Source organism: Monodon monoceros, unplaced genomic scaffold, assembly GCF_005190385.1.
Source record: "Monodon monoceros isolate NGI ecotype Baffin Bay Population unplaced genomic scaffold, NGI_Narwhal_1 Super_Scaffold_16, whole genome shotgun sequence".
In the NCBI taxonomy this organism is placed as follows: Eukaryota; Metazoa; Chordata; class Mammalia; order Artiodactyla; family Monodontidae; genus Monodon; species Monodon monoceros.
This window is the reverse complement of record NW_021703772.1, coordinates 30,187,428-30,210,263: the sequence shown is the minus strand read 5'-3', so window position 1 is coordinate 30,210,263 and position 22,836 is coordinate 30,187,428. Positions and strand designations below refer to the sequence as shown.

Genomic DNA, 22,836 nt, shown 5'->3' with positions numbered 1-22,836 from the left:
CTCACCCACTCAGCTACCTAACATTTCCAGGAACCTCTCTCCCAGGCCACGTGGCTTTCTGCTTGTCAAATTTCCATTCATTTCTGTGACTCATCCTTGTTCCCTTCATTCCTACCCCAAAAGGATAACAGGGAAAATAATGGGCTGGGTTGAGTTACTGCAGCTAAATAATTTGACAGGGCTGCTTCACCTGTTCATTTGTTTGTATTTCAAATGATTACTTCTTGCCTTGCTGACCACAGTTTGCTTTACAATGGAGTTTGCGATTCTGTGGCACAGTAACAAATATGAACTTACAAGTTAGGACGCTTTGAGGTTATTTGCCCAGCCACGTTTGGTCACCTGCTACTTGTATTTTGAATAAGTTGCCAACATTGACAGGGCTGGAGATTTTCCCTGGAGATTTTGTTTGTTTGTTTCATGCGAGGGAAAAAAAAAATCTTTTTGCAAGATCTGGCCACACTGGGCCACCTCGCCTCAGTTCCTCAACCTGCTGGAACCAGTCACATGGTGGCCTCCTTTAAACCAGGTGTGCAGAACCCCTCTGCCATCTCCTGTCCCAGCCTTTACTCTCCCAGCCCCCAGCAGGCCATCCTCCCTTACAGTAGCAGTTAGCCTCCTAGAAGCATTTGAATTTGCCACACCCTGACCTAAAGGCACAGCCCCAAATTATTTCCACTGAATGGAGTCTGAGTCACTTTGAGCCCATATTCTTTTCCATCCGGTTTTGTGCAAACGCGAACAACGATGTCTGGGGTCGCACCTCCCAGGCTGTCTGGCTTGGCTATGACTTCAGCCGTTGTGCTTCTGATTATCTTGTAATAGGTGGGCCCCCAGGTCGGGTTAGCTTTGGTTCTGTCTGACTCGGAGAAGGCAGAGAAGAGAAGGCCCGTTCCACGCGCAAACAGGGCCCGTTCCACACGCAAACAGGGCTGAGCCCGAGACACGACAGCAGTCACCCAAGGGGCTGTGCTCAGACGGGTGTTTTCCACAGGACGGAAGCTCACTCCATTAACCCCGATTTTTTTCAAACCATTTTTGATGGGTGTCCTTCATTGCTTATGTGTGTGTGTCACCCACATCTGTGTCTGAAACAGAACACCCAGAGCATGGTTGAGCCCTGCCTGTGGTCAGAGTCACCCACGTTCATTACTGCCTGGTGCGCGTGGCCTTTTGAGCCGGCCTCAGGGCCTCTGCTGTGGAGTAGAGTGTGGGTTTGTGTTCTTGCCTCCATTACGGCTATTTCTACAGCTTGGGACCGTTCTCCTTAACACAGGCCATGGTCCTGATGTCATCACAGCACACAGAAGTGACGTCATGGGTGTGTGTGTGTCCATCTTGGATTTCCTTTTTTCTCCCTTCTTGAAAGGCCCACCCTTGGAGAGGAGACTTAGTATTTGGCATCTTCCTGCTGGGTTTTGACACAGGCTGGCGCACGTGGTATTCACTCCCCTTCCTTTGCCTTTCTGCAGACTCAAAGCCGACGGTTGAGACACTGGGACCCACCGTGAAGAGCAAAGAGACCACCACCCCATACCCCATTGACGAGGAGGCCACGGAGTGCGGGGGGAACTGCAGCTTTGAGGATGGTGAGGATGGGGCCAGAGCCGTATTTCATCCAGGATGGTATGGGTGCCGACCAGTCTCAGTGGAGGCTGGCCCATGGCTGGGGCCGGGACCTGGGGGTCCCCTAGGTCAGAGGTCAGGGAAGTGTGGTACTTAGGGGCTTGGGGCAGTGGCTATTTCCAACCCATCTAGAAGCATTCAGATATTGGCACAACCAGTACAGCCCTACATCAGCTGAGATAAGGGGCCATCCAAGGAGGATGCCTCCCTTGAGTAGTCTCGTTTCCTAGCCCTCACTTCGTATCTTTAGAATCCACAACTGTGATCGCCCCTCCTGCTAAGCTTGTCCCCGGGGCACAGTCAAGGGAAGATCTGGCTGTCCTCTTGTCAGTGGAGCGCGATAGGTTAACTCAGCGGTTAACCATGATTTAATTGCGTTGCCCTGCGTCTTTTACCACCACCGGTTGAGAAAGCCTGACAATTAGGATTATAAGATAGGGCACCGCATCCTCCACGAGGCGAGCGCAGGTCAGTGACAAAGACAGAAGAACGAAAAGGCACCTCACCCATTCCTCAAAACTCAGGGCCACCTATTGGCGATTAGTCTCTTCACATGGGAAATCGACTGCATTCTCATTTTATCTTCTAAGCATATCCAAGTTAGAGAAAAACAATAATTGGAAGAGCCCAAAAGGACATCACATTTTCAATCTTCCTGCTAAGGTCGCAGAATATGAGGACATTCCTTAACAAACTACAAAGTTTGGAACACCTGGCATTTGGGGCTAGAATTTAATGCTTGACAGCCTCAATTTACAGTAAATTACTGATCGTTATTAAACGTTCATTAAACCAAATGAGGGAAGATTGGTGAAGAGGCTTGGGAAGTGATGGAGACATAAAGACGTAGCGCCGAGTCAGTAGGTAGATGGTGAAATCTGTGGATCCGCACCCTTAGCCACTTGACAGTATGAGAAACTGCAAGGATGCAGTGGACGTCTCCCCAACATGGCTACAAAGAAGAATGGGAGGGGAGCCAAAAATAAATGCTGAAGTTGTGTGACTGCAAAATGATAATTTAATGCATATGCTCTCAGGAATGTGCTTTTGTACATTGCGTGGGCCGGGGGACACTCTTGGTCAGGGATAGTTGAATACAGAATTCTGACATTTTAATGAACTTGTTTTTGTTTTATGAAGAGGAGAAAGAGACTTGGAGAATCTTCCAAGACATGTTGGAAAGAGTTGGAGAGCCAAAAGTGGAGCGCTCTCATTTACTGTGTGGTGTTGGATTAGCAGGGTTTGCTTGGTGCAGGGCAAAAGGAGGGGGTTTTGTCTAAATGGCAATCCAAAGGAAAATGTAAGGACTTTCAGAAGTTTAATATAATTTTCCCGTTTATAGTGGTTTGTTTCATTTGGGGTTTCTTTGGTGGTTCCTCCCCTCTCGCTTTTTTTTTTTTTTTTTTTTGCGAAAGATCTCTTTGTGGAATTGGGTTCCTGAGATACAGTATGCGTATAAACATTAGAGAGGAATTATGGTATATCGAATTACTCCATATTTTTGAACGGAAAAATAGAAACTTAGAAGTTGTCGGGAAAAGGACGGGGAGGGCTGAGGGCTGACTTTTCCAAGCCACAGGTTGACGCTTCAGTAATAGATTCCATGTGTTTCTTCTCAGCTCAAGCTGACTTTGGCCAAGGGTGGGCAAGTATTAAATATTCTTTCTTGGGAAGGGGAGGCACGAGCAGGACCCAGTGGCAACCTGCCGCCAAGGCCAGCAGTGCCCTTTCCCTCAGAGGTGATCCGTCCTCGCCCCCCGGGTTGGGAGCAATGTGTTTCCACCAGTCGACTGTTCCCTTTAGACTTCCTAACCTGCCTTCCCCACGGAAATTCCTCTCTGGGAACCCTGAGAAGGGAAGTGAAAAGGCCAAAGACCCCACTTCCTCCCTGCTACCAGCGTTAGCCAACACTTTTCCGCTGTCTCCGCAGCTACTGAGGACAAGAGTCCAAATCTGGGTTCCCGTTTCCTCTCTTTCCCCACCTCCACCCCGCCCCCGACTTAATCACGTGTTTGGCACAAGCCCAGACTGGATTTTTAGAGCTGAGTGGAACCTCCAAAGAAACCCTTTGGGTTCGGTCTATTCGCTTAGAGGTGAACAGCCGAGTAGACGGGGGCGAGCCATTGTGTGGTCTCTTAGATTTCCATTCTGTGCTGTCCCTGGAATCCTGGCGTTCAGGCACTCCGAGCCATGTCAAATTACTTTTCCTCCTGGTCAGCGCTGAGCTGGGCGGCAGGCTGGTCTGGTCCCCGCAATTTGCCCTAACATGCCAAATCACCCGCCTGGCAGTGCCTCCCCCCGGGATGCTGAACTGACCCGGTCTTCTGAAACAAGAGGCCTGGCACAGGGAGGTGAAGGGCAAACAAGCCTCCCTTGTTTCCAAGATCACTTTCTCCTCCCTGGCCAGCACATCCCGCATTTTGAATTTCAGCCTCTCCGGATGCCAACGGGCTGTCCATCACTGCTGACAGCCAGGTTGGCAGGATCCTGCCTTCCACTGAGGCAATGGGGAGACATTCTTCTCTGGCATTTTAGGGAACAGCAGTTTCCACATTTGTCTGCTCTCCAGAGTGGACAGAAGAGGGCGATTAGAGCCTGAAGCCATTTGGTGGCCTCATTTATAATTGCTTACTATGGGAACCACTGGCAGCCTTGGCTTTCATGCCTGGGAAGGATGAGACCAAAGGCTGACCCTAAAGCCAACAATCGACAAGATGAGTTAAATGAATAAGCAAAGGGAGCCATTTCTTTCTCTGCTCTCCCCTTAGGCCCTGCCAGCCGTTTAAATAGCACCACTGTGGCTGTTCTCCGAACCCATTTCATTTGACTTGTTTCGGGGTTTTTGTTTTCCCTTTTAGACAAAGATTTGCAGCTCCCTTCAGGATTCAACTGCAACTTTGATTTCCCCGAGGAGCCCTGTGGTTGGATGTACGACCGTGCCAAGTGGCTCAAAAGCACCTGGACCGGCAGCTCCGGCCCCAGCGACCGGACGTTTCCAGGTAAGCCAGCCTCGAATTAAGTGATGAGAGAGTTAAGGCCAGCCTGCGCCATGTTTTTCAGCTCCATATTCCCTGACAAGCTTCATAACTTCACAGAACAATCCTCTGCTCTTTGCCTGCAAACCACCGGCCTTTACTGACAGTGTCACCCGACAGAATAGCTGGTTGGCGGTTCCTGGCCCTCTCTTGTGATTCCAGAGCAGCCTGGAAGCTGGGAGGGAGCGAGAGAGGCCAAGATCAAAGAAGAGGAAAGAAAGAGCAATTAGGAGGTCCTAGGAGAGGGGATGAGTCAATGTCCCTTTGTTGCCGTAGCCAGCTCTCGATGCCACCATCACAGAGCCCCTTGTGACTCCAAGCTGGACATTGTTCCTAAAATGGCTCATTGGGAAACTCCTGGCCCCAAGTCTGACTGATACTTTTTGAAGGGTATCATCACTTCTGTTGAAAACCAAGTGGAGGGCCTGAAATGCTGCCACACCCATGGGTGTCTCGCAGAGCTGCCTGGCACTTGGCATCTTGAATATTGTGAAGCTGCGCTCTTGGTTTCAGAGAGCCCGATTTCAGAGGCTCTCCTGGCACTGTTGGTAGAGAGGGGTTGCCTTTAGCCCTTCGAAGCAGGAGTTGTCCACTCTTTCCATTGTGGCATGCTTTTACAGTGACGTTCTGGTAAATGTTTAACGACCGGCTCTCCAGGTTTAAAAAAAAAAAATCTGCTTTGTAATTAATGTTCGCCACTCTCCGTGGTGTAAATCCTCCCACTGTGGTTGAATGCAAGCTACCAACATGACATCATCGGAGGCGGAGTTGAGAAGTACAGCAACACAGCCTTAGATAGTTTTTTTCCCTCACACAGATAACAGAGATATAAATAACTTCTGAATCATGCATACCAGTAAAATGTATTAAAATAATTAGGAAGTATTGCATTTTGAGAATTTCCTTTCTTTTTTAATATACTTTATTTCATTGCAACTTTATAGAATTCAATTGTTAACAATGCTTGCATTTCACAGTAGGCTTGCAAAATTCCAGAAAACTCCACAGTCGGCTCTCACAAGCCAGTACGTAGCATACGTTGCTCTAGCACGTCACCTGTTAGCTTTCAGTGTTCCTGGATCTTGGGCCCCCTGTAAGCGTTTGAGAGGGAAGGGCTTAATTCTGGAAATTAGTAGATCATATGTTGCCTGCCTAGAGAATGAAAGGGGGGAGGGACCTCCCCTTCTTCAGAGTCCCCAAGAGCTGCTCTGCTGCCCCTCACCCCAAGGACTGGCCGTGTCCCCTGTCTCCAGGGACGGCAGTGGGATGGACGCTCTCCGCGGGCCGTCTCCTGCACTTGCTTTCCCGGAGGGTCACAGCATGTGCTCCGGAGAAAAACATTTTCATATTTCAAGTGTTTATCTCTTCAGGATTTGAGTGCTCAGAGAGATTAATATCTGAAGATCACCACGGCCTCAGGCAACAGGAGAGAACACTTACCCTCATCCCAGCGTTAATCACCCTCCCCCCCTCGCTCACTGCAATAATGTTTAATTAATATAATGAGCCTCCTGCACGTTGGAAAAAAAATACTTATTTTTATAACCCAGCCTGGATTTTTCATTTCATTTCCTCTCCTTTGAGACTTGGCCCAATTAATTGGTTGTTTTCCCAACCTCCACTTTTTATCCAAACGTAAAGAAAATTTGCCGTGGGGGTGGGGTGGTGTACGTGTGATGTTTATGTGTGTGCATTTGTGCGCTGTGTGTGTACGTATGATGTTTATACGTGTGCATTTGTGCACTGTGTGTGTACGTGTGATGTTTATGCGTGTGCATTTGTGCGCTGTGTGTGTATATGTGTGATGTTTATACGTGTGCATTTGTGCGCTGTGTGTATGTCTTTCTTTCTCAAGGTATTTGTGGGTTTTGTGTGTACGTGCATATGTTGTTTTTATGTGTAGATCTTGTGTGTTTGTAAATATGTATATGCATACGTTTAGTTTGTGTGCATGTATGAATCTGTGTGTGTGTGTGTATGTTTATGTTTGAGTGTGTTTGTGGTTTATATGCGTGTGTGTGTGTCTGTATGTTTATGTTTGAGTGTGTTTGTGGTTTATATGTGTGTGTGTTTGTGTGTGTGTGTGAGAGGTGTTTGTATAAGGGGGCAGCTTGGCAAAGGCACGTTGAATAAAGGGATGCAGGTGATACAACAAGGGGAGATTTACTGGCTCTTATTCAGCATCCATCCTCAGGTTCTTTCTAATTATTCCACTTCCTCCCTTGCACTCTTCTGAGCAGATTTTCTCTAAGAATCCCTGAGGTCAGCCCTGTCCAGACTCCAAGGCCACCAGTTAGCAAGTGGCACTTTGGGGAGAGCTTAAGCTACTCTCCATTTGACGCAGTTCCCCTCTGCCCCCTCTTCGCCCAGCCCTCACCCTCACCTGATGCCCCATGGGTTGACCCCGGCTACTGGCTGGGAATCCTCATCCTGCCCGCGTTCCACTTGATTCATTACACCCTGCGGTTTGGGAAGGCTCTTCAGAGCAATCTTGCAGAGCGGGCAGAAGTCCAACCTTTAGCTGGCTGGATGGGGACAGAAAGAAAATTAGGGCCATAAGGAACTGCTAGATCTAATGTTTTTCTCCCTTAAGAAATCGAAAAAGAAAATAATTATTTTCCTGTTCCAAAGGAATCCCTGAAGTTTGGAAAAGTGGCCCTTGGATGTTGCCTCCAGAAAACAAAATCATAATGTTGTCTTCAGAGTGCTTCTGTCCATCCTCTGATGATTTAAAAATCATTTGCTGTATCTCCCATTGTCCTTCCCCTTACACAACATGATACTGGGCTCTAAGCAGGAGAGGATAGAGAGCCCTTTCTGTTCAGGGTGGTCCTTTCTTCTTCTTCAAAAAAATTGGAGCCCCGAGGAGAGCAGTTGGGAGAAAGGAAACAGCTGTGCTTGGTTAGGGGCAGGGCAAATGCTAATGGGTTCAGAGTCCCGGGACCTTCCAAGTCAAGCCTGAAAGTGCTGTGTCACCCACACTTTGCCCCTCCACAAAGAGGAGACCCCTCCACTCTTTAAGAAAAGTGTGCCATGTGTTTTATCTCCTTGTTAGATAGGTAAACAAAAGTAATTACATTTAAGAAAGGAGGTGTCCCCATCAAGTGCAGAGGGAGAAGGGAGGAAAGAAAAAAGACAACAGCCATGTTCAAATATCATACACAGACTACTTGATTAGAAGTGTCTGTGGAAACTACTTACATTCCTTAGATGTTTTCTGATTTAGTTCTTTTCTCATGTTTTGTTTTGTTTTGTTTCTTTTCCTTTTAAGTAAGCAATTAGTTCTGTTCTTTTGGCTAGTGGTAATAGTTGCTTAAGGCTGACAAGACACCCACTGGTTTTATTCCACTGTTTTTGTTTTTCAAGATAGTCTTTCAAGACATTCAGAATTTCTTTTTTTAGCTCTTTGCTTGTGGCTTAGAAGCCTGGAGTGTGTTCATACCAGCCCCTGGGGACCCTGTTCCGAATTCAGTGACCCCTGGTGGTTGCAGAGGAGCTAGTACCTTGTTCTCTGAGAAAGCACTTTGCCTTTGCTCTGTAACTACAGTGACACAGAAAATATCTCCCCTAGTGGAAGCCGCTGTATCTCCCACAGATATTCTTAAGTGCATTGATCAGAAACAGAATTTTGAGGAAGATCGGATTCAGCTCTTTAAGGAACAAGGCAAAAATGCCTTGAGATGCTATGGTGAACCCGTGTGTCTAGACCTGCCCTGTGTAATACGGTAGCCGCTAGCCACACGTGACTATTTTAATTTTAATTAAAATTAAATACAGATAAAACTTCAGTTCCTCCATCACATCAGCCACATTTCAAGAGCTCAGTACCCACTCTGTGTGGGACGGTGCAGATAGAGAACACGTCCATTATCACAGGATGCTGTCTTGGTCAGCACAGCTGCAGCACCTTTTGGCGTGAAGAGTAACTTCCAGGGTGCTTGCTGACTCTGTTGCCCCTTGGTTTGGTGTAAACCAAGAGAAAATAATTAGGGAGATGTGCCTTCTCCTTGGTGGGAGTGTTCAGTGCCTGGCATTTTTTGTCACTGTCATTGTACCTCAGTGAGTAACATAGTAAAGTAAGCAAGTAACATACTATTAGACAGTATAGGAACTATACTGGGGCTTCCCTGGTGGCGCAGTGGTTGAGAGTCCGCCTGCCGATGCAGGGGACACGGGTTCGTGCCCCGGTCCGGGAAGATCCCACACGCCCTGGGCCCGTGAGCCATGGCCGCTGAGCCTGCACGTCCAGAGCCTGTGCTCCACAACGGGAGAGGCCACAACAGTAAGAGGCCTGCGTACCGCAAAAAAAAAAAAAAAAAGGGTAAATACTAAGTAATAGCAATAATAGTAATAACTGTTTTACTATTATTGTTATTGTTGTTATTATTATCTTCAGGAATGAGACAAGACTAGAGATAAAGGGTACTGTTCCAGGTCAGCTTCAGAATCCTCAAGTGTGTGGTCACCCTAAATGTGTGTTCTTTTATATATTTGTTGACCTAACGAAGTATGACTACAATATTACTTCATTTCAAATCATGGAAGTGACATAAAGAAAACAGGCAAAGGCTATTTGGAATAGTACGCCTTTATAAAAGGACAGAGCTTTGGCTACCTAGCATTTATATGCTTATTGGATTGAGAGACCAGAACCTTTACTCTGGGTTCAAAAACAAGTAAGAGTAAGTCAAGAATAGAAGGTTCTGGAATATTCAAATTTTACAAATGGCGGCCCTTCCATCAGATGTAAGTGGTAGTTCTGTTGACTTCTCGTAGGGCTGTTTTGATGCAGGTTGGGCCACTGAATAAACCCCATGAGAGTGGAGGACCAGAACTGTGGTTCACTATGGGACATACACACAAGAGGATTAAGTGTGAGTGGGTATGGTCAGTAGACAGTCGCAAAGAAATCAGTGAAAATGACTCATGAGTCAACTTGCTTACAATGGGCTTGATTTTGGGCGGTGAGTTAGCAGGGACTCTGTGAATTAAAAAGCAACTCTCTTAACTCAAAAGACCTTCCTCATAGGTGGGACCGATGGCAGCAAACAATCCAGACACGGGATTGGCATCAGCTTGAACTGCCTTCAGAAAGAGGGTGCTGTGGCGTGTCTGGGGCACAGCCACTACAAATAGGGAGACGGGAACTTCTCGGGCTTAGAGCAGGCTAGATAATTAAAGACCAGGAACAGCTGGGCTAAAAGAAAGCCATATTTAAGGAATAACTTCCACTGGAAAAGGAAAGCATAGAGGCCCTTCTTTAAGGAGCGTAGGAAGGAAGACATCTCTGACTTTGTAGAAAAGACAGCAGTAGAGAGGAGAAGCTCTTCCTTTTATTCTGAAAGTCATGATTGGTTGAGTGTGTAAGACTGATAATGAAGGGGCAGAGTGATAACCAGACTGAGTCGATTGCAAACCTTCATGAAAGCCGACATACCAAAAAAGCAGCTCAAGATAGACTCCTGCAAAGCCCAGGTCTGAAACCTCAAATGTCCACAAGGTGGTCAATTGCAAACCTTGAGAACATCCTGCAGAGTTCATCCAAAGTCAGTGTTTCCCTTAGCCGGTTGTTAATTTGAGGACCTTAGCAGAGATGGTCTGACCTTGGGAGGCCAGCTGAGGGGCTGACTCGTGTCTTAAGCATGACCTGTACAAAGAGACTCCATCTCTGCAGCACTAAATATTCTTTCAGATGGTTGTTCTAGTAGGAGGGCAAGATGCTAGCCAGGAGATGCGTGTGTTGGACAGATGGTGTGTTTGGCTTTGCGATAGCCTGGAGGATCAGACTGGTGATTTATCTCAGGCTTTGGTAAGGTGTCGGCACCACTGATTCCATGGCTGTTGGGCCAGAAGTGGTCACGTGATCAGCTGAAGCCAGATGTGGTCATAAATCGCCAGGTGAAATGTCAGGAGACCCTTTCTAGAGACAGCAGCAGGTTAAGACGCTGAATGACCTTGTTCTCTGCACTTCCTCTCTGCCCTTTCGAACTGTTGTTCATTCCCATGCGATTGTTTTCCCTGCGTCATGGGCAACAACAGATGTTTTGAGTCAAGAACCTAGCAAAATGCCTCCCAAACATGTCAGGTCTGGGGGGAGACGGATTGTATCTCTGGAACATTTTTTCTTCATTCTCTTTCTGCTGCTAAATGTATCTCCTCTGCATTGTTTCCCGTTGGAAGCTATCCATTGCCGACATCACTGCCATCAGCTACAGAAACAAGAAGACAGCCTCCAGCAGGTAGAGCTGACTCTTAGCTGGCCATGTTTGGGGACCTCTTAACAATCCAAAGGGCTTTTCCCCCAAAGTCTAAGTAAATCAATAAAGTAGCCCACCCATGCCAGGCCAACCCTTTGCTCTATCAAGTCACCAACAGCCACTGTCTGTTAAAACTTCCTCTGTGTTTGGCAGTGGTAGGCCATACATTAGAATATTCTAGAAGAACAAGCTCCACTGATAGCACATGTGCTTCGCTCACAGCACATATATGGGTGCCATAACTTCAAAGAACTGAAGCACTTAGCTTGGCGAAGGGTCAACGTGGAGACCTGCCACAACCAAAGCCCTGGAAAGAGGATTTTTAAAGAGGCAAGGGTTGTGTTTCCTGAGGAAGTGAAGACCAGGGTCTTAATTCTTCGCGAGTGAAGGTGTTTCTAAGTCAGAGGACAGAAATTGGCTGCACTCCGTCGGGAATAGAAGGAGGACATGTGTCTAAATGACAGTAGGAAAACTTAAAAATGAAGTTAAGAAGTTTCTGACAGTTAGGGCTGTGACCCAGAAGACACATTGCCAGCATGGCCTATGGAAACTCCTCCTCTGGAGAATTTAAAGCGAAGGGTGGACAGCTGTTCTGCGGATGTTTTCAGCATGGTTCCTCTGGGCAGCAGGGCTGGCCCCATCTAAATGGTCTTTTGAGGTCCCACTCGCATTCCAGAATCATGTATTATTTTATTTCATCTACTGTAGATTGACCCAAAAGCATGTGGTAAACAGTGTCTGATGTGTACAACTTGAGGCTGGCTGGTTTCTGGAGTTAGGATGGATCTGGGAACCATCTTATTCCAGAGAATATCTTTACTGTCCTTGAGCCAAATCTTACTTCCTTTGAGTCTTGGATTGGTCCTCCCAGGTTATTGGTGCTCTTTGGACCCTTTTTCTTTCTAAAAGAAACAAAAAGGCCAGCACAGGAGGCAGTGGTTTAGTGATGGCAGTGGAAATGAAGATCAGAGCATTTATGGAGCGTTGTTCGTATGCAAAGCACCTTACAAGGCTCTTTCCATTTCCTCCTCCTCACGACCCTATGCAGTATTGCTGTTATTATATCCATTTCACAGATGGGAAGACTGAGGCTTTAAAAGACTAGCGAACATCAGGATTCCAGCCCAGATGAGAGGCGAGTTTCTGGCGATTTTTCTCAGTCCAGTCAGGGCTCAGATCTTACTTCCATCACTCTCTAGCAGTGGTCTGGGACACATGACTTCAATTCTCTGAGCCTCTGTCTCCTTTTTGGTAAAAATGGAGAACGTAATACTTAATTCACAGGGAAGATTACGGAAGGCAACAAAGCCACCAGTGTGATATCTGGCACACAGAGGTGCTCAGGTCACAACAATTCTCTTGCCCCTACTCTTCCTCTCCCCATCTCTGGGCTTTTCCTGGCCGAAGCCATTCCTTCATGATGTCCTGCTTCTAATCAGTCCCCTGTCAGTGACAGGCAGGGACGTTTTGCAGCTCAGCGTCCCTCTGACTGATGTCTGCTGCTAATTCCTTAAATTTACATATCATCTTTCTTCCCTCGAGCTCATAGCACTTAACAGACAAGTGGGGAACAAATGATTTCACTAAGTGAAATTCAGAGGCCTGCTTGTCTTGAGATTCTGCAAACCAGTGGATTAGCTCAGATGTCAGCACTGAATTATGATCCTTCAGCTGCTCGTGCTTAGCACGTCACCAGCATTAACTCCCCGGTCTTCCAGGGGTCCTTTAAATCACGCATAGTGATTATCATCTTATTGTGAGAGAGAGAGAGAAGAGAGGAGAGGAAAGGGAGGGAGAGAGGAGGGGGCCAGCTCAGGTCCCCGGGAGAGGCAGTCTGTGAAACCTTTGGCCTCATCGTGCCTGAAGTTTTAGCAACAGGATGGGTAAATAAAACAGACCGGATAAACCCCAGCCAGCCCAGCTCTTTCCACCTCCACACACATTTCACTTACTAAATTCTAACCATTATGCTATGATTCCCCTGCTGCTTAGAAACGTAAATTCACACAAGTGACAGTATTTCTGCCAAAGCAATTTTCAGGCAGCCAGTGGGTCTTATTTGTGAAACTGTGAAGGAAGAAGGCTGAATAATAAGTCTCTGAAATCTGGTTTCCTTTATATACGAGTGGAAACAGTAAAGGCTTGGAAATGACTGGAGCATGGGAGCGTTTGGGGGGTTCTCGCTGGTAGCTCAGTGGACTGGATGCTTCCACGGTCACCCTGTTTTTGGATCTATCTATCGACTGTAGGTATATTCACTTTGCAAAAGCTATTGTACCTTTTTCTTTATACATACTCATACTGCAGTATAAATGTTCCGTAATAAGAAGCAGAGCATCTCAAAAAAAAATCCCCTCACCTTTGAAAAAGGCTGTTGGCTCAGTAGAATGGGAGGGAACTGTGAGAGAAGATTATATGAACCTGAGGACTTACCGGAGGCCAGGTGATTCCCCCTCTGTTCTTGTTTCCAATGGGCAGCCTCACTGCATTCTTTATCCATGTGTTTGTCATTCATTCATTCATGGGAACAAAATTTTACTGAGTGGTGGCATGTATTTGTCACTGTCTAGGGGCAGGGAGAAGAAGCATCATTAACCCTTCTATGTGTAAGGCCAGGACCTTACATCTAACCAGGGCAATAGGAAAGACACACACCAAACAGTTAAATTACAGTACAAGGCAGTGGGTGTTTACCCGCTGAAACACATGAAAAATGGTCTCCAGTCTTTTTTAAAGCAAGGTAAAATCAGTGGTGTGGTCAGTAGATGCTCGAGCTGTTGAGAGAAGAGAGGAATTAATGTTGAAATGCGCCAGAATGGTTAGGAGAAGAACTGGCAAAAGGGGTGGGATGGGGGTCGGGGAGCAGAGAATTACAGGTAAATGGAGAAAAGGCAACAGCGCTCAGCAGAGAAGCCAGTTTGCCTTGAATAGCATGTGATTGATTACACGGACTTGGGACAAGGTACTGGGGTCACAGCTGAAGTGAAGGGCCTACTGCATGAATGTGGGGAAACCTGGAGTCAAGTCCAGCTGTGCTACTCACTAGCTTCTCTCCCTTGGAAAGTCACTTGAGCCTTTCTGAGCCTCAGTTTCTACATCTTGTGCAAAAGAAGATTAGTAAGACCTAGCTCGCGAGCATATAGCAGTGATTAAATTATGAATGCATATCAGCATGCTTTGTAACCTGTAAAGCATTATGCAAATATGACTTAGAATTATTGCCCTTAATAGTGGCAGTAATGAGATCTGATAGGAGAAGCGTAGGTTCAGGAGTTCTTTGCGTGTCTGCTTGTGGCACCAGTGTCTCCTCCCTCAGTAGATCGCCATCATTAAAATGCTCTGCTCCAGACAGCTGCCTACTTACCTGTGCTGACTTTGGCCTTGAGGAGGTCCCGTGTTGTGGGATATTAGACCAGCGTGGTTCTGGATGGTTAAGGAGTCCCAAACTGGAATCCCGACTATTGCACCCTAAGCTGGTCTAATTTGACTTCAGGGGAGGGTAGCTTCTAGAGCAATAACCCTGGAGAATCTAACCAGAAGGGACTTAGGGGAGACAGGGAGAGACGTGGCCAGGAGGAGGAGAGTTGAAAGAGCTGTTTCTGGGCCACTGATGACTGTCACAGGCTCTGCTCTCACTAGAAAGATGATGTCAGCAGGAAGAGCAACAGCAAACCGGTGGTCCAGGAGCACCCTGTTGATTCAGGGCTCTGGAGTGCCTGCCTGTTCTCCCCTGATAAGCCCAGGAGGTTCACAGTCCCTGTTGAGTAAGAGAGCTCTGTGCCCACGTCTCAGATTAACCTGATCCTGAGGTGTCTGATGTGCTGGGTATGTGGTGCAAAAGTGCCCCCGCCATCTTGCAGAAGTGTTCAGCATAAGATGTTTCAGGGCCCAAAGGAGGCCGTGAGACTTTCTCCTCAGATGCCATCCTGTTCTCCATGCAAGTGGCCGGAATGCTCCTCCACGAGCTGGATTTGCTGGTGCGGGTCCCCAGACCTGTGTCTGCAAGGCATGGGGTCTGCCAGCAGGAACGGGAACTCGGCCTCCCACACAGTGCCTGATGTATCTAAAAACTAATCGGCCAAAAGACACGCTCTTCAAACATTTGGATGGGTGAAACCTTCATTTCCCAATATGTGTATGTTCTCTGCTAAACACTTAGCCTTTGTTAGTGATGATGACAGCACTTGTTTTCATTGGGGCTGTGTTTGCCTGGCTCTCTAAGGAAGGCCAAGTTCAGGCCTCCCCAGGCTGGTCAGGGAAGGGATTGGGGTCTCAGGCCCCCTGAATCACCCCTGTGATGCCACCATTCCCTGTTCTGCTTGAGCAGGGATGTGAGTCTTCCGAGTTGCAGTTACTAGAGCCCAGGCACCATCCAGTAGCACCGTCGGAGACAGAAGCTTTTAAATGTCTTCCATTTGGACAGTGCCCAGCCAAGATTATAAAGGCTTGAATTATAAACCACCTGGCCAGAAACATCCTCTAGTCTAGCAGCCATTTCACCACTTTATTATCCAGTTCATTAGAGTGCACTGGCCCTTTGGGTAAGCCGGTGATGCGTAAAACGTAGGTCTGGCCTCTCGGAATCTAGGGGGGGAAAGACAAGTACAAATACAACCAGCCAAGACCTACGGCCAGCGACGCCGGGTGCCATATGTAAAAGGCACAAAAGAAGTGATGCAGGGAAATAGGCAGGAGGGACCTTCTTGACGGAAAGACTCAAGAAAGGGCTTCAAGAGGATGCAGCATTTGAGTCCGGGTTCCAGAGCCCTAAGAAAGGGACACAGGGCCTGGAGAACTAGTTCATAAATAAAAGACACCCAAACTCTGCCCCAGCTTCCCCCCGGAGGGACCACAACTGCCAACTGGTGTCTTTCCCAGTTATTTACCAGGAACCCCTGTTTGGGTTTGTTTCCCCCCAGATGACAGGAATTTTTTGCGGCTGCAGAGTGATGGCGGGAGAGAGGGCCAGTACGCGCGGCTCATCAGCCCACCCGTCCACCTGCCGCGGAGCCCCGTGTGCATGGAGTTCCAGTACCAAGCCACGGGAGGCCGCGGGGTGGCGCTGCAGGTAGTGCGCGAAGCCAGCCAGGAGAGCAAGCTCCTCTGGGTCATCCGCGAGGACCAGGGCGGCGAGTGGAAACACGGGCGGATCATCTTGCCCAGCTATGACATGGAGTACCAGGTGGGGTGGCGACGGGGGACCGTTGCGGAGATCCGAGGGAATCGTTGTGATCTGTGTTTCAATATTTCAAAGGGCCGTGCCCATTCATCTTTAGGGAACGCGGTTAAGCGCCGCTGTTTTCATTGTGTTTCTCACGTTGCCATGGCAACTAAATGACACTCTTATTTGTTATTCAGAATGTGCCTATCTCTACACCCAGACTTGGTTCTTTGTTCCTCCTATCGCCTTTTATATTGCTGAAACCTTCTCCGACAAATGTTTCTTCTCTCCATTTTATTTTAGATTGCTATCAGGTAGGCTGACAAAGGGACGCAGAAGCCAGGGAAATAAACACAAACAAACCCTCCACACACAAGGGGAAGAAGCCTGTGGAGCCCCTCAGACTCCGAGGAGGAGAGGGAAACAGCCTCCCACCCCTGTCCCAGCAAGTGTGAACACGGGAAGGGGAGGGTCGCTGTTGGTGCTTAGTGGCCAGCAGACCAGAGAGACTCCTAAGTGAGTGGTATCTCTCCCAGCAGCTCCCGGAGTTGAGTTCTATTATCTCTGCCCCACAGAGCAAGCGCCCGAGGCACAGATGGGTACGCACAGCTGGGGCTGAAACTTGGGTAGGAGTGGGCATACTGTGGAAGAGGTGACTGAGAACCAGCCATAGCGTTAACCTGCTCCTCCCCAGACGAGAAACAGCAACAGATGGCTGGTGAAGCAGCCAACTGCGCGCTCAGCTTGCCAGAGGACATGTGCTCGTTTGCAGAGAGAACCTGGGGAGGGCGAGAACGAGGGCGGGCGGCATGGAGACCACAGAGCAGAGGGGCTCCTGTCTGCTGCCTGCAGTCACTCTCGAGCTTGTTAGGCAGCCTGAGTCCCTCCCCCCAACCCCGCACCTGCCTTCCCACTTATAAACCTCAGGGCATGGTGTTGCGAGTACCTGTTGGCATTTTTGTCTCGCCCACTAAACGGTGAGATTTCCTGGTCAGAGGGTCTTCTCTTATTAGGCTTTGGAACTGTCATGGTGCCTGGCACGTATTAGGTGCTCAGTAAACTAGTGGTGAAGGAAAATCACTTCCCTACTCATTGTAATAATGGAGCCATATGACAGTGTTACCCCCAAGGGGACACAAACCTGTATACTACATTTCTCACCTTACCCCCACCTGCTCGTGTCCTCTGAGTTTCCAAATACCTGGATTGGGCATTTGAAAGATTTATGAGAAAAAATATCAAAAATGGCTAGGGAAATTTCAATTCTCCATTAAACGTGCTCTGATTGTGGTCCTTTTAGTCAATACATTCTGGTTACTGGACAACAATATCCATCACTTTGTTATATATGTATTTTTTAATCACCTCAAATATGCATTTGATTTGAACCAACTCTTTTTAAATTAAGATTTCAAGCACCATAGCCATGTGGTCAACAGATGTGTACCAGGTGCAGTAACGCACACGCACACGCACACACACATTTTAAGCTGCAGTTAACAGAAAATTGGAAATCTTTGCACTGTTTGGACGAGGAAGCTCAGTTAACCATGGCTCTTTTTCTTCCGGCTTCTAGATCGTGTTCGAGGGAGTTATAGGAAAAGGACGTTCGGGAGAAATTGCCATTGATGACATTCGGATAAGCACCGATGTCCCGCTGGAGAACTGTATGGGTACGTGAATATCTGTCTCTTTGTGGCTCTTCCAAGGGCTGGGATGTACAAGAAGAGACAGCACATCGTTTTCAAACACAGCTCTTACCCAGTGGGTGGGGCAGCTCCAGTCTGTGCGGGAGGCGAGGTGTGAGTGCAGTTATAGCTTGGGCTGCATTCAGGATGGGAGAGGGGTGAGATGAGGTGAAGTCTTATATCCCCGTTCCCATTCAGAAATAGACACGCACTAAGTATATGGAGATTCAGGGTGCCAAGACCCTATCATCAGACTCCAGCTTTTAGCAAAGAAAATGCTAGAGGGCGAGAGCAACTGTCAGTCAGAATTACATGATGGAAAGGTTTGATGGATTTAATGGAAGCCTTCACTGGTGAGCGAAAATAGTACATATGTTATATCAGAGTGATAACAAAATTACCCAAGTAGCTCTTTTACATGAATGAATTTCAGGGCAAGGTATGGCATGTGGAGTAAGAGTTTAGATTTTGCTTTGAGGCTAATATCTCTAATGCTCAAGATGCCAAAGTTGTAAGATTAAACATTGCATGCCAGGTGACCAGCATAGGAAGGACACTGTCACCTTGGACAGAAGTGCTGAGCGGCCGGCCCGCCTGAGATGCACACGTTTTACCTAGTAAAACGTGTGCATCTCAGAGCCATGGACATTCCCCAAAGCAAGAGGAAATCCTGACAAGGAACGAGACCTACTTTCAGTCCGCAGAGTAACTATAATAACTCACCAAGTGCTTTTCTTGGCACGTGGGTCCCAGGTGTGTGTGTGCCTGATGATGCCAGAGCACCTGGGACCACCCTAGTCTCTTCAGGCAATTCTCGGGGCCCCAGGCATCTAGAAGTAATCCGGGCTCTGAGAAAGTGATCCGTTACTCTACAAAGGACTTTTTGTTCCAAAGCAACTTTGAGAATCTTTTCCCCACCTACCCGGCCCCCATGACGATGATGTGTTAGACATGGGCTAGAGCATGTGGAGGACATGGGATACTTTCCGTGGGATAGTATAAAAACCTTGATGAAATTCATCTTCATCATACCCTTTGTTCACCCTATTTCTTCCCCTTATCTAACTCAAACTTTTTTCTGTTTTTTTTCCAGAACCCATCTCAGCTTTTGCAGGTGAGAATTTTAAAGGTAAACAAAAGTTCTTTTTAAATTTCTGCATGCCTTTTCCTTCCCCCCATGTGATACGAATTTGGTGGAGGCAATAAGCCTCCAAATTTGACAAAGCTCCGAAGAGAAAATAGATGCCACACCTTCTCACCGCTAGGTGGCGCCAACAACACCTGTAGATGCAGGGAAAGGGGGATTGAGATCCTCGCTGTCTCTTCTTTAATTAAAGTTTAGAAACCTGTAATAGAGACAAATAGGTTACAGATAAACCTTTCAGCCTTGCACTGTCCAACGGAGAGCAATGAGGCTGAACATGCATGAGTGGTGAGAAACGAGAGGCTGTGGGGAGACTGAACAGCAAAAAAAGTCAGTAGTAAATTAAAAGTGAAATGAGGTGGCAATGATTTATTTTCGCCTGAAGATGGTTTCTTTCCAGTCACAGGGTACCAAGGCAGCGGTCTCAATTAACCCTCAGTGAGGTACACTGGTGGGCAGTTTTGTGAGGGAAGAAAGTTAGGGGAAACACACAAGGAATGATAATCCAAAGGGGGGAAAGTTGCAAAACTCAGGAGCTGGTGTCTGATTAAGGGAAGAAGGAGGCTCATTCAGTGCCTGGAGTTAGAGCGCTTGCAATACAAGACGGAAGAACAGAAAAGGGCATTTTATCCCTAATAAGGTAAATAGAGAGCAGGGCAAAGAAATAGGAATGTGTGGTGCTTGCCTTATCCAGGGAGGGAAGAAAGACCTCCAAACTTGGGGATGCTAATGTCTGTGCTGTTTACTGCAGTGGATTTCACATTTCACCCTCTTTGCAGTCCTCCTGGTTGACACTGCTAACATTTCCACCCGGGTTCCAATGCTAAGCATTTAGAAGCCACTCTATAAATGCTTCGCTTGAGTTGGCTGCGGGGGAAAGCGCACTCAGAGACACTCACCCTCACCTAAGGACGGAACCTGTTTTATGCGTAAGGGAAGTCATTTTTGTGTCTGAAGTCTAGGCTCATTATCTTCAGTCTCAGTAATCTGTCCAGCTCCTGGCTGGAGAGAGATGACTTCCTGGGTTGCCACCTAGATGTGCTCTCTGACTCCACATCATCTCACCCAGTTTGCCACCCCTCAGCCACAACCCTGAGACAGTAGCTGAGGAAGAGGACAGCAGCACGGGGAACGGCAGACCTACCTATGTAGAATATCTTTTCTTTCTTTTTCACCTTCCCTTGCCTCCTAAACCCCATCCTTACTCCCCCCCGCTGCACATTTTAAAGTATTAAGAGTATTCATGTGCATTTGATGGTGCTCCTTGGGTGTGAGATTTATGTTAATGTGAATCTAAAAGTATTGGAAGGAAAGCTGAGATCAAAACTGAACGGCTTGGAGTACAGTTGAATTCAAGTTCTAACTTTCGGGACCCAAGGTAACGTGGACGCTCGGGCGGTGAAACTTGCTTATGTTGTTTCACATGACTTTGATTGTTGAGACTCAGAGCTCCCAGGAAAGGCTGGTTACAGACTTACAGCCCGTGCTGCAGACACTGTGCTGTGTGAGCACACATGTCTGGGTCCGTGAATGACACGTACGGTGGCTAAGCACTTTGCTTCTGTAAAAGAATAAACAAACCAGGGCACATGTGCTGTCCCGGAGGCTGTGTTTACCATGAGCGTCACAGGCCAGTCATGTTCTCTTGTAAAAAAAATATATATATAAATAAAACAGCCTCAGAGCCGCAGTGCTCATTTAGCCAAAATAAACACAGGGCTTAGGGACTCGAAGGTAAGAATTTCCAGTGCACTCCCGATGGGCTGCTTTGGGGGTTAAGCAAAGGCAGCCCACGAGTGGCATGGATTGGCCCACGGCTGTTGTCTTGAGAAATAACGAACATCTTTGGAAGGAGGAAACCAAGCTGTGGGGAGCAGAGACTCGGCTAAGGAGTCAAGAGCAGGATAGGAGTTGACAATGGACAGTTTCAATTACATCGGCAAGTTTTACATGGAACTCTGACTTGGTAGCCAGATGAACCCAGGGCCAAGGAGGATTCTATTGGGTTGAGGCGCCTCTGACCTCAGCAGGCACCTCTGGATTTTGACTTGAGCGAAGCCTTCCATTTGGGCGAGGAAAGCGGACCGTTCGCTCTATCCAACCTACTCACCTCTCCTGGTCAGGGCAGCAGCAGCCCTCTCTTGCTGGGGTGTGGATTCCTTGGGGCTTAAACCAGGCTTTCACTCAGAAAGAGAAACAGAGAAATCAGGTTTGGGCAAGCAGGATAGGGAAAGTTGATGGTGAAACAATATTATCAACAGGCGTATATATTGTTAGTATGTTTTTTTGAATTGGAGTTGTTTTTCTCTTCCATTATATATTAACCACGAGACAGAAGCAATCTTGTTCTTTAGGAGAGATCTATGTGTACCAGGTAAATCTTTAAGGAAATGCAACAAAAGTGGCCTCTGGACCGGGGCTTATTAGATAGTCTTAATCTTTTATATTTTGAAGTGTCTTTCATTTTCTGCCTCTTACTCATTTCTTGCCATAGAACATTTTCTTTTAATTCAAGTCGCCTTGTGTCTTCTGCTTGGGGTGTATACTTTGATTGCATACCGGGGTATGAGTCAGTAGTGAGGAGAAACAAGCCACGGAGAAAAAGAGAGCCATGTACAGAAGGGGCGAGGAGGAGAGAGTGAATAAGCTGTGTTGTCATGCGATGTTTAAAGAGATGTTTTTCGCTGTTGTTCTAAACAATGTAGCCTGGGTGTGCTTTTCTTTTTTCTTTCTTTCTTTTCTCTTTTAAATCACTGACTATAGACAAAGTGCCGTCATGTATCTTGTTCTAGAATTTGAGCTTTTACAAATGAAAAACTGTGTGTAAGGGTCGGGGGATGGGGGAAAACCAAAAAGGAGTGTAATTAAGGTGATGGATTATTTTTTCTTAACCAACACTTTCTTCTTTCAATAAAAGTAAAAAGAGTAATGAGGAAGCCAGTAAAAATATATAAAGCCCATAATCAGAGTTCTGTAGTTGTTAACCAGCCAGTTATTTTTAGCAGGTCGCAGTGGAAGCAAGAGTTCTTATTCGTGTTAGAGGCTGTGGGCTTTGAACAAAGCAGGAGCAAAGAGACAGAGTCTGGTACCCTACCCGTCAGAGACCCATGGAAATCCCAGGCACGGGGTGGGGGTGGGGCGGGGGCGGCAGTGAGAGTGAAGGATTCAGAAGTGCTGCGCCTACCACGGATAGATGCTAAAAGGAGCATCAGTAGCTCCTGTTGAAGCCTGTGAACATGGGTTTTATGCCTCAGACCAGCTCTGAGGGCTGTCGGGCCCATCTCTTGGGTCTCACCTTGTGCAGTCCTCGGCAGTTTTCAACCAGGTAAAACCAGGAGAAAGTGGACAGCACGGGCTATCTCCTGGGCATAGAGGGGGCCCATTTTGAGCTAATGACAGAGCTGGCTTGGATTTGACCCTATGCCTCAGGTTTTCAGCTCTGTTTATTTGGTACCAACCGGCCCATCTCCGCCATTTCCCGCCCCCATCTCTCTGTCCCCACCCTCATCCCGGGTCGATCTACCAGTCGGCTGCCTCCCGAGGCTTTGTCCCCCAGTGTGATGAGCCACATCCCAGGGTACAGGACGTGGGGTTGGCCTCAAATTCCCTCTTTCTTTGGCGTCCCTCCCTCCCACGGCTCTCTCCACTAGAAGCAGTTGCGAAACACATTGAGGGTTAATGGCGTTCCTGCAGTAATCCTCTGATGGAAGGCGGAGTATTCCTAAACCCTGCCAGGGCTCCAGATAGGCAGCTGTGGGGTGTGACCCCTTCTCCTTGGCCCCCTCCCCCTGACGTGCCCAGCTGCCAGATCAGGGCTAGGTATTGCTGAGCCGGGAAGCCTGGAGATGGGAAGTGTGTGACCCGCTCACTGCCTAGCTGTGGCTGCTCGCCTGAGGGGACGCCGAGGCATCCTTTGTGAGGTTCA

The 22,836-nt window shown here is 47.6% G+C and overlaps 1 protein-coding gene across 7 annotated transcripts in view; it reads left to right on the top strand.

Annotated features, from left to right (window-relative positions):
- The window catches only part of NRP2 (neuropilin 2), a 114,715-nt gene that overhangs the window by 65,523 nt on the left and 26,356 nt on the right, over positions 1-22,836 (top strand). For 3 of the 7 annotated variants that reach the window (XM_029225007.1, XM_029225003.1, XM_029225008.1), the window contains 5 exons: positions 1,473-1,589; positions 4,485-4,625; positions 15,838-16,100; positions 17,656-17,752; positions 18,861-18,896. In XM_029225007.1, the coding sequence (XP_029080840.1) occupies positions 1,473-1,589; positions 4,485-4,625; positions 15,838-16,100; positions 17,656-17,752; positions 18,861-18,896 (654 nt within the window). Of the gene's footprint in view, positions 1-1,472; positions 1,590-4,484; positions 4,626-4,721; positions 5,514-15,837; positions 16,101-17,655; positions 17,753-18,860; positions 18,897-22,836 lie in introns of those variants that run through there. The other 4 variants (XM_029225005.1, XM_029225006.1, XM_029225010.1 and 1 more) reach the window with 3 other exon arrangements.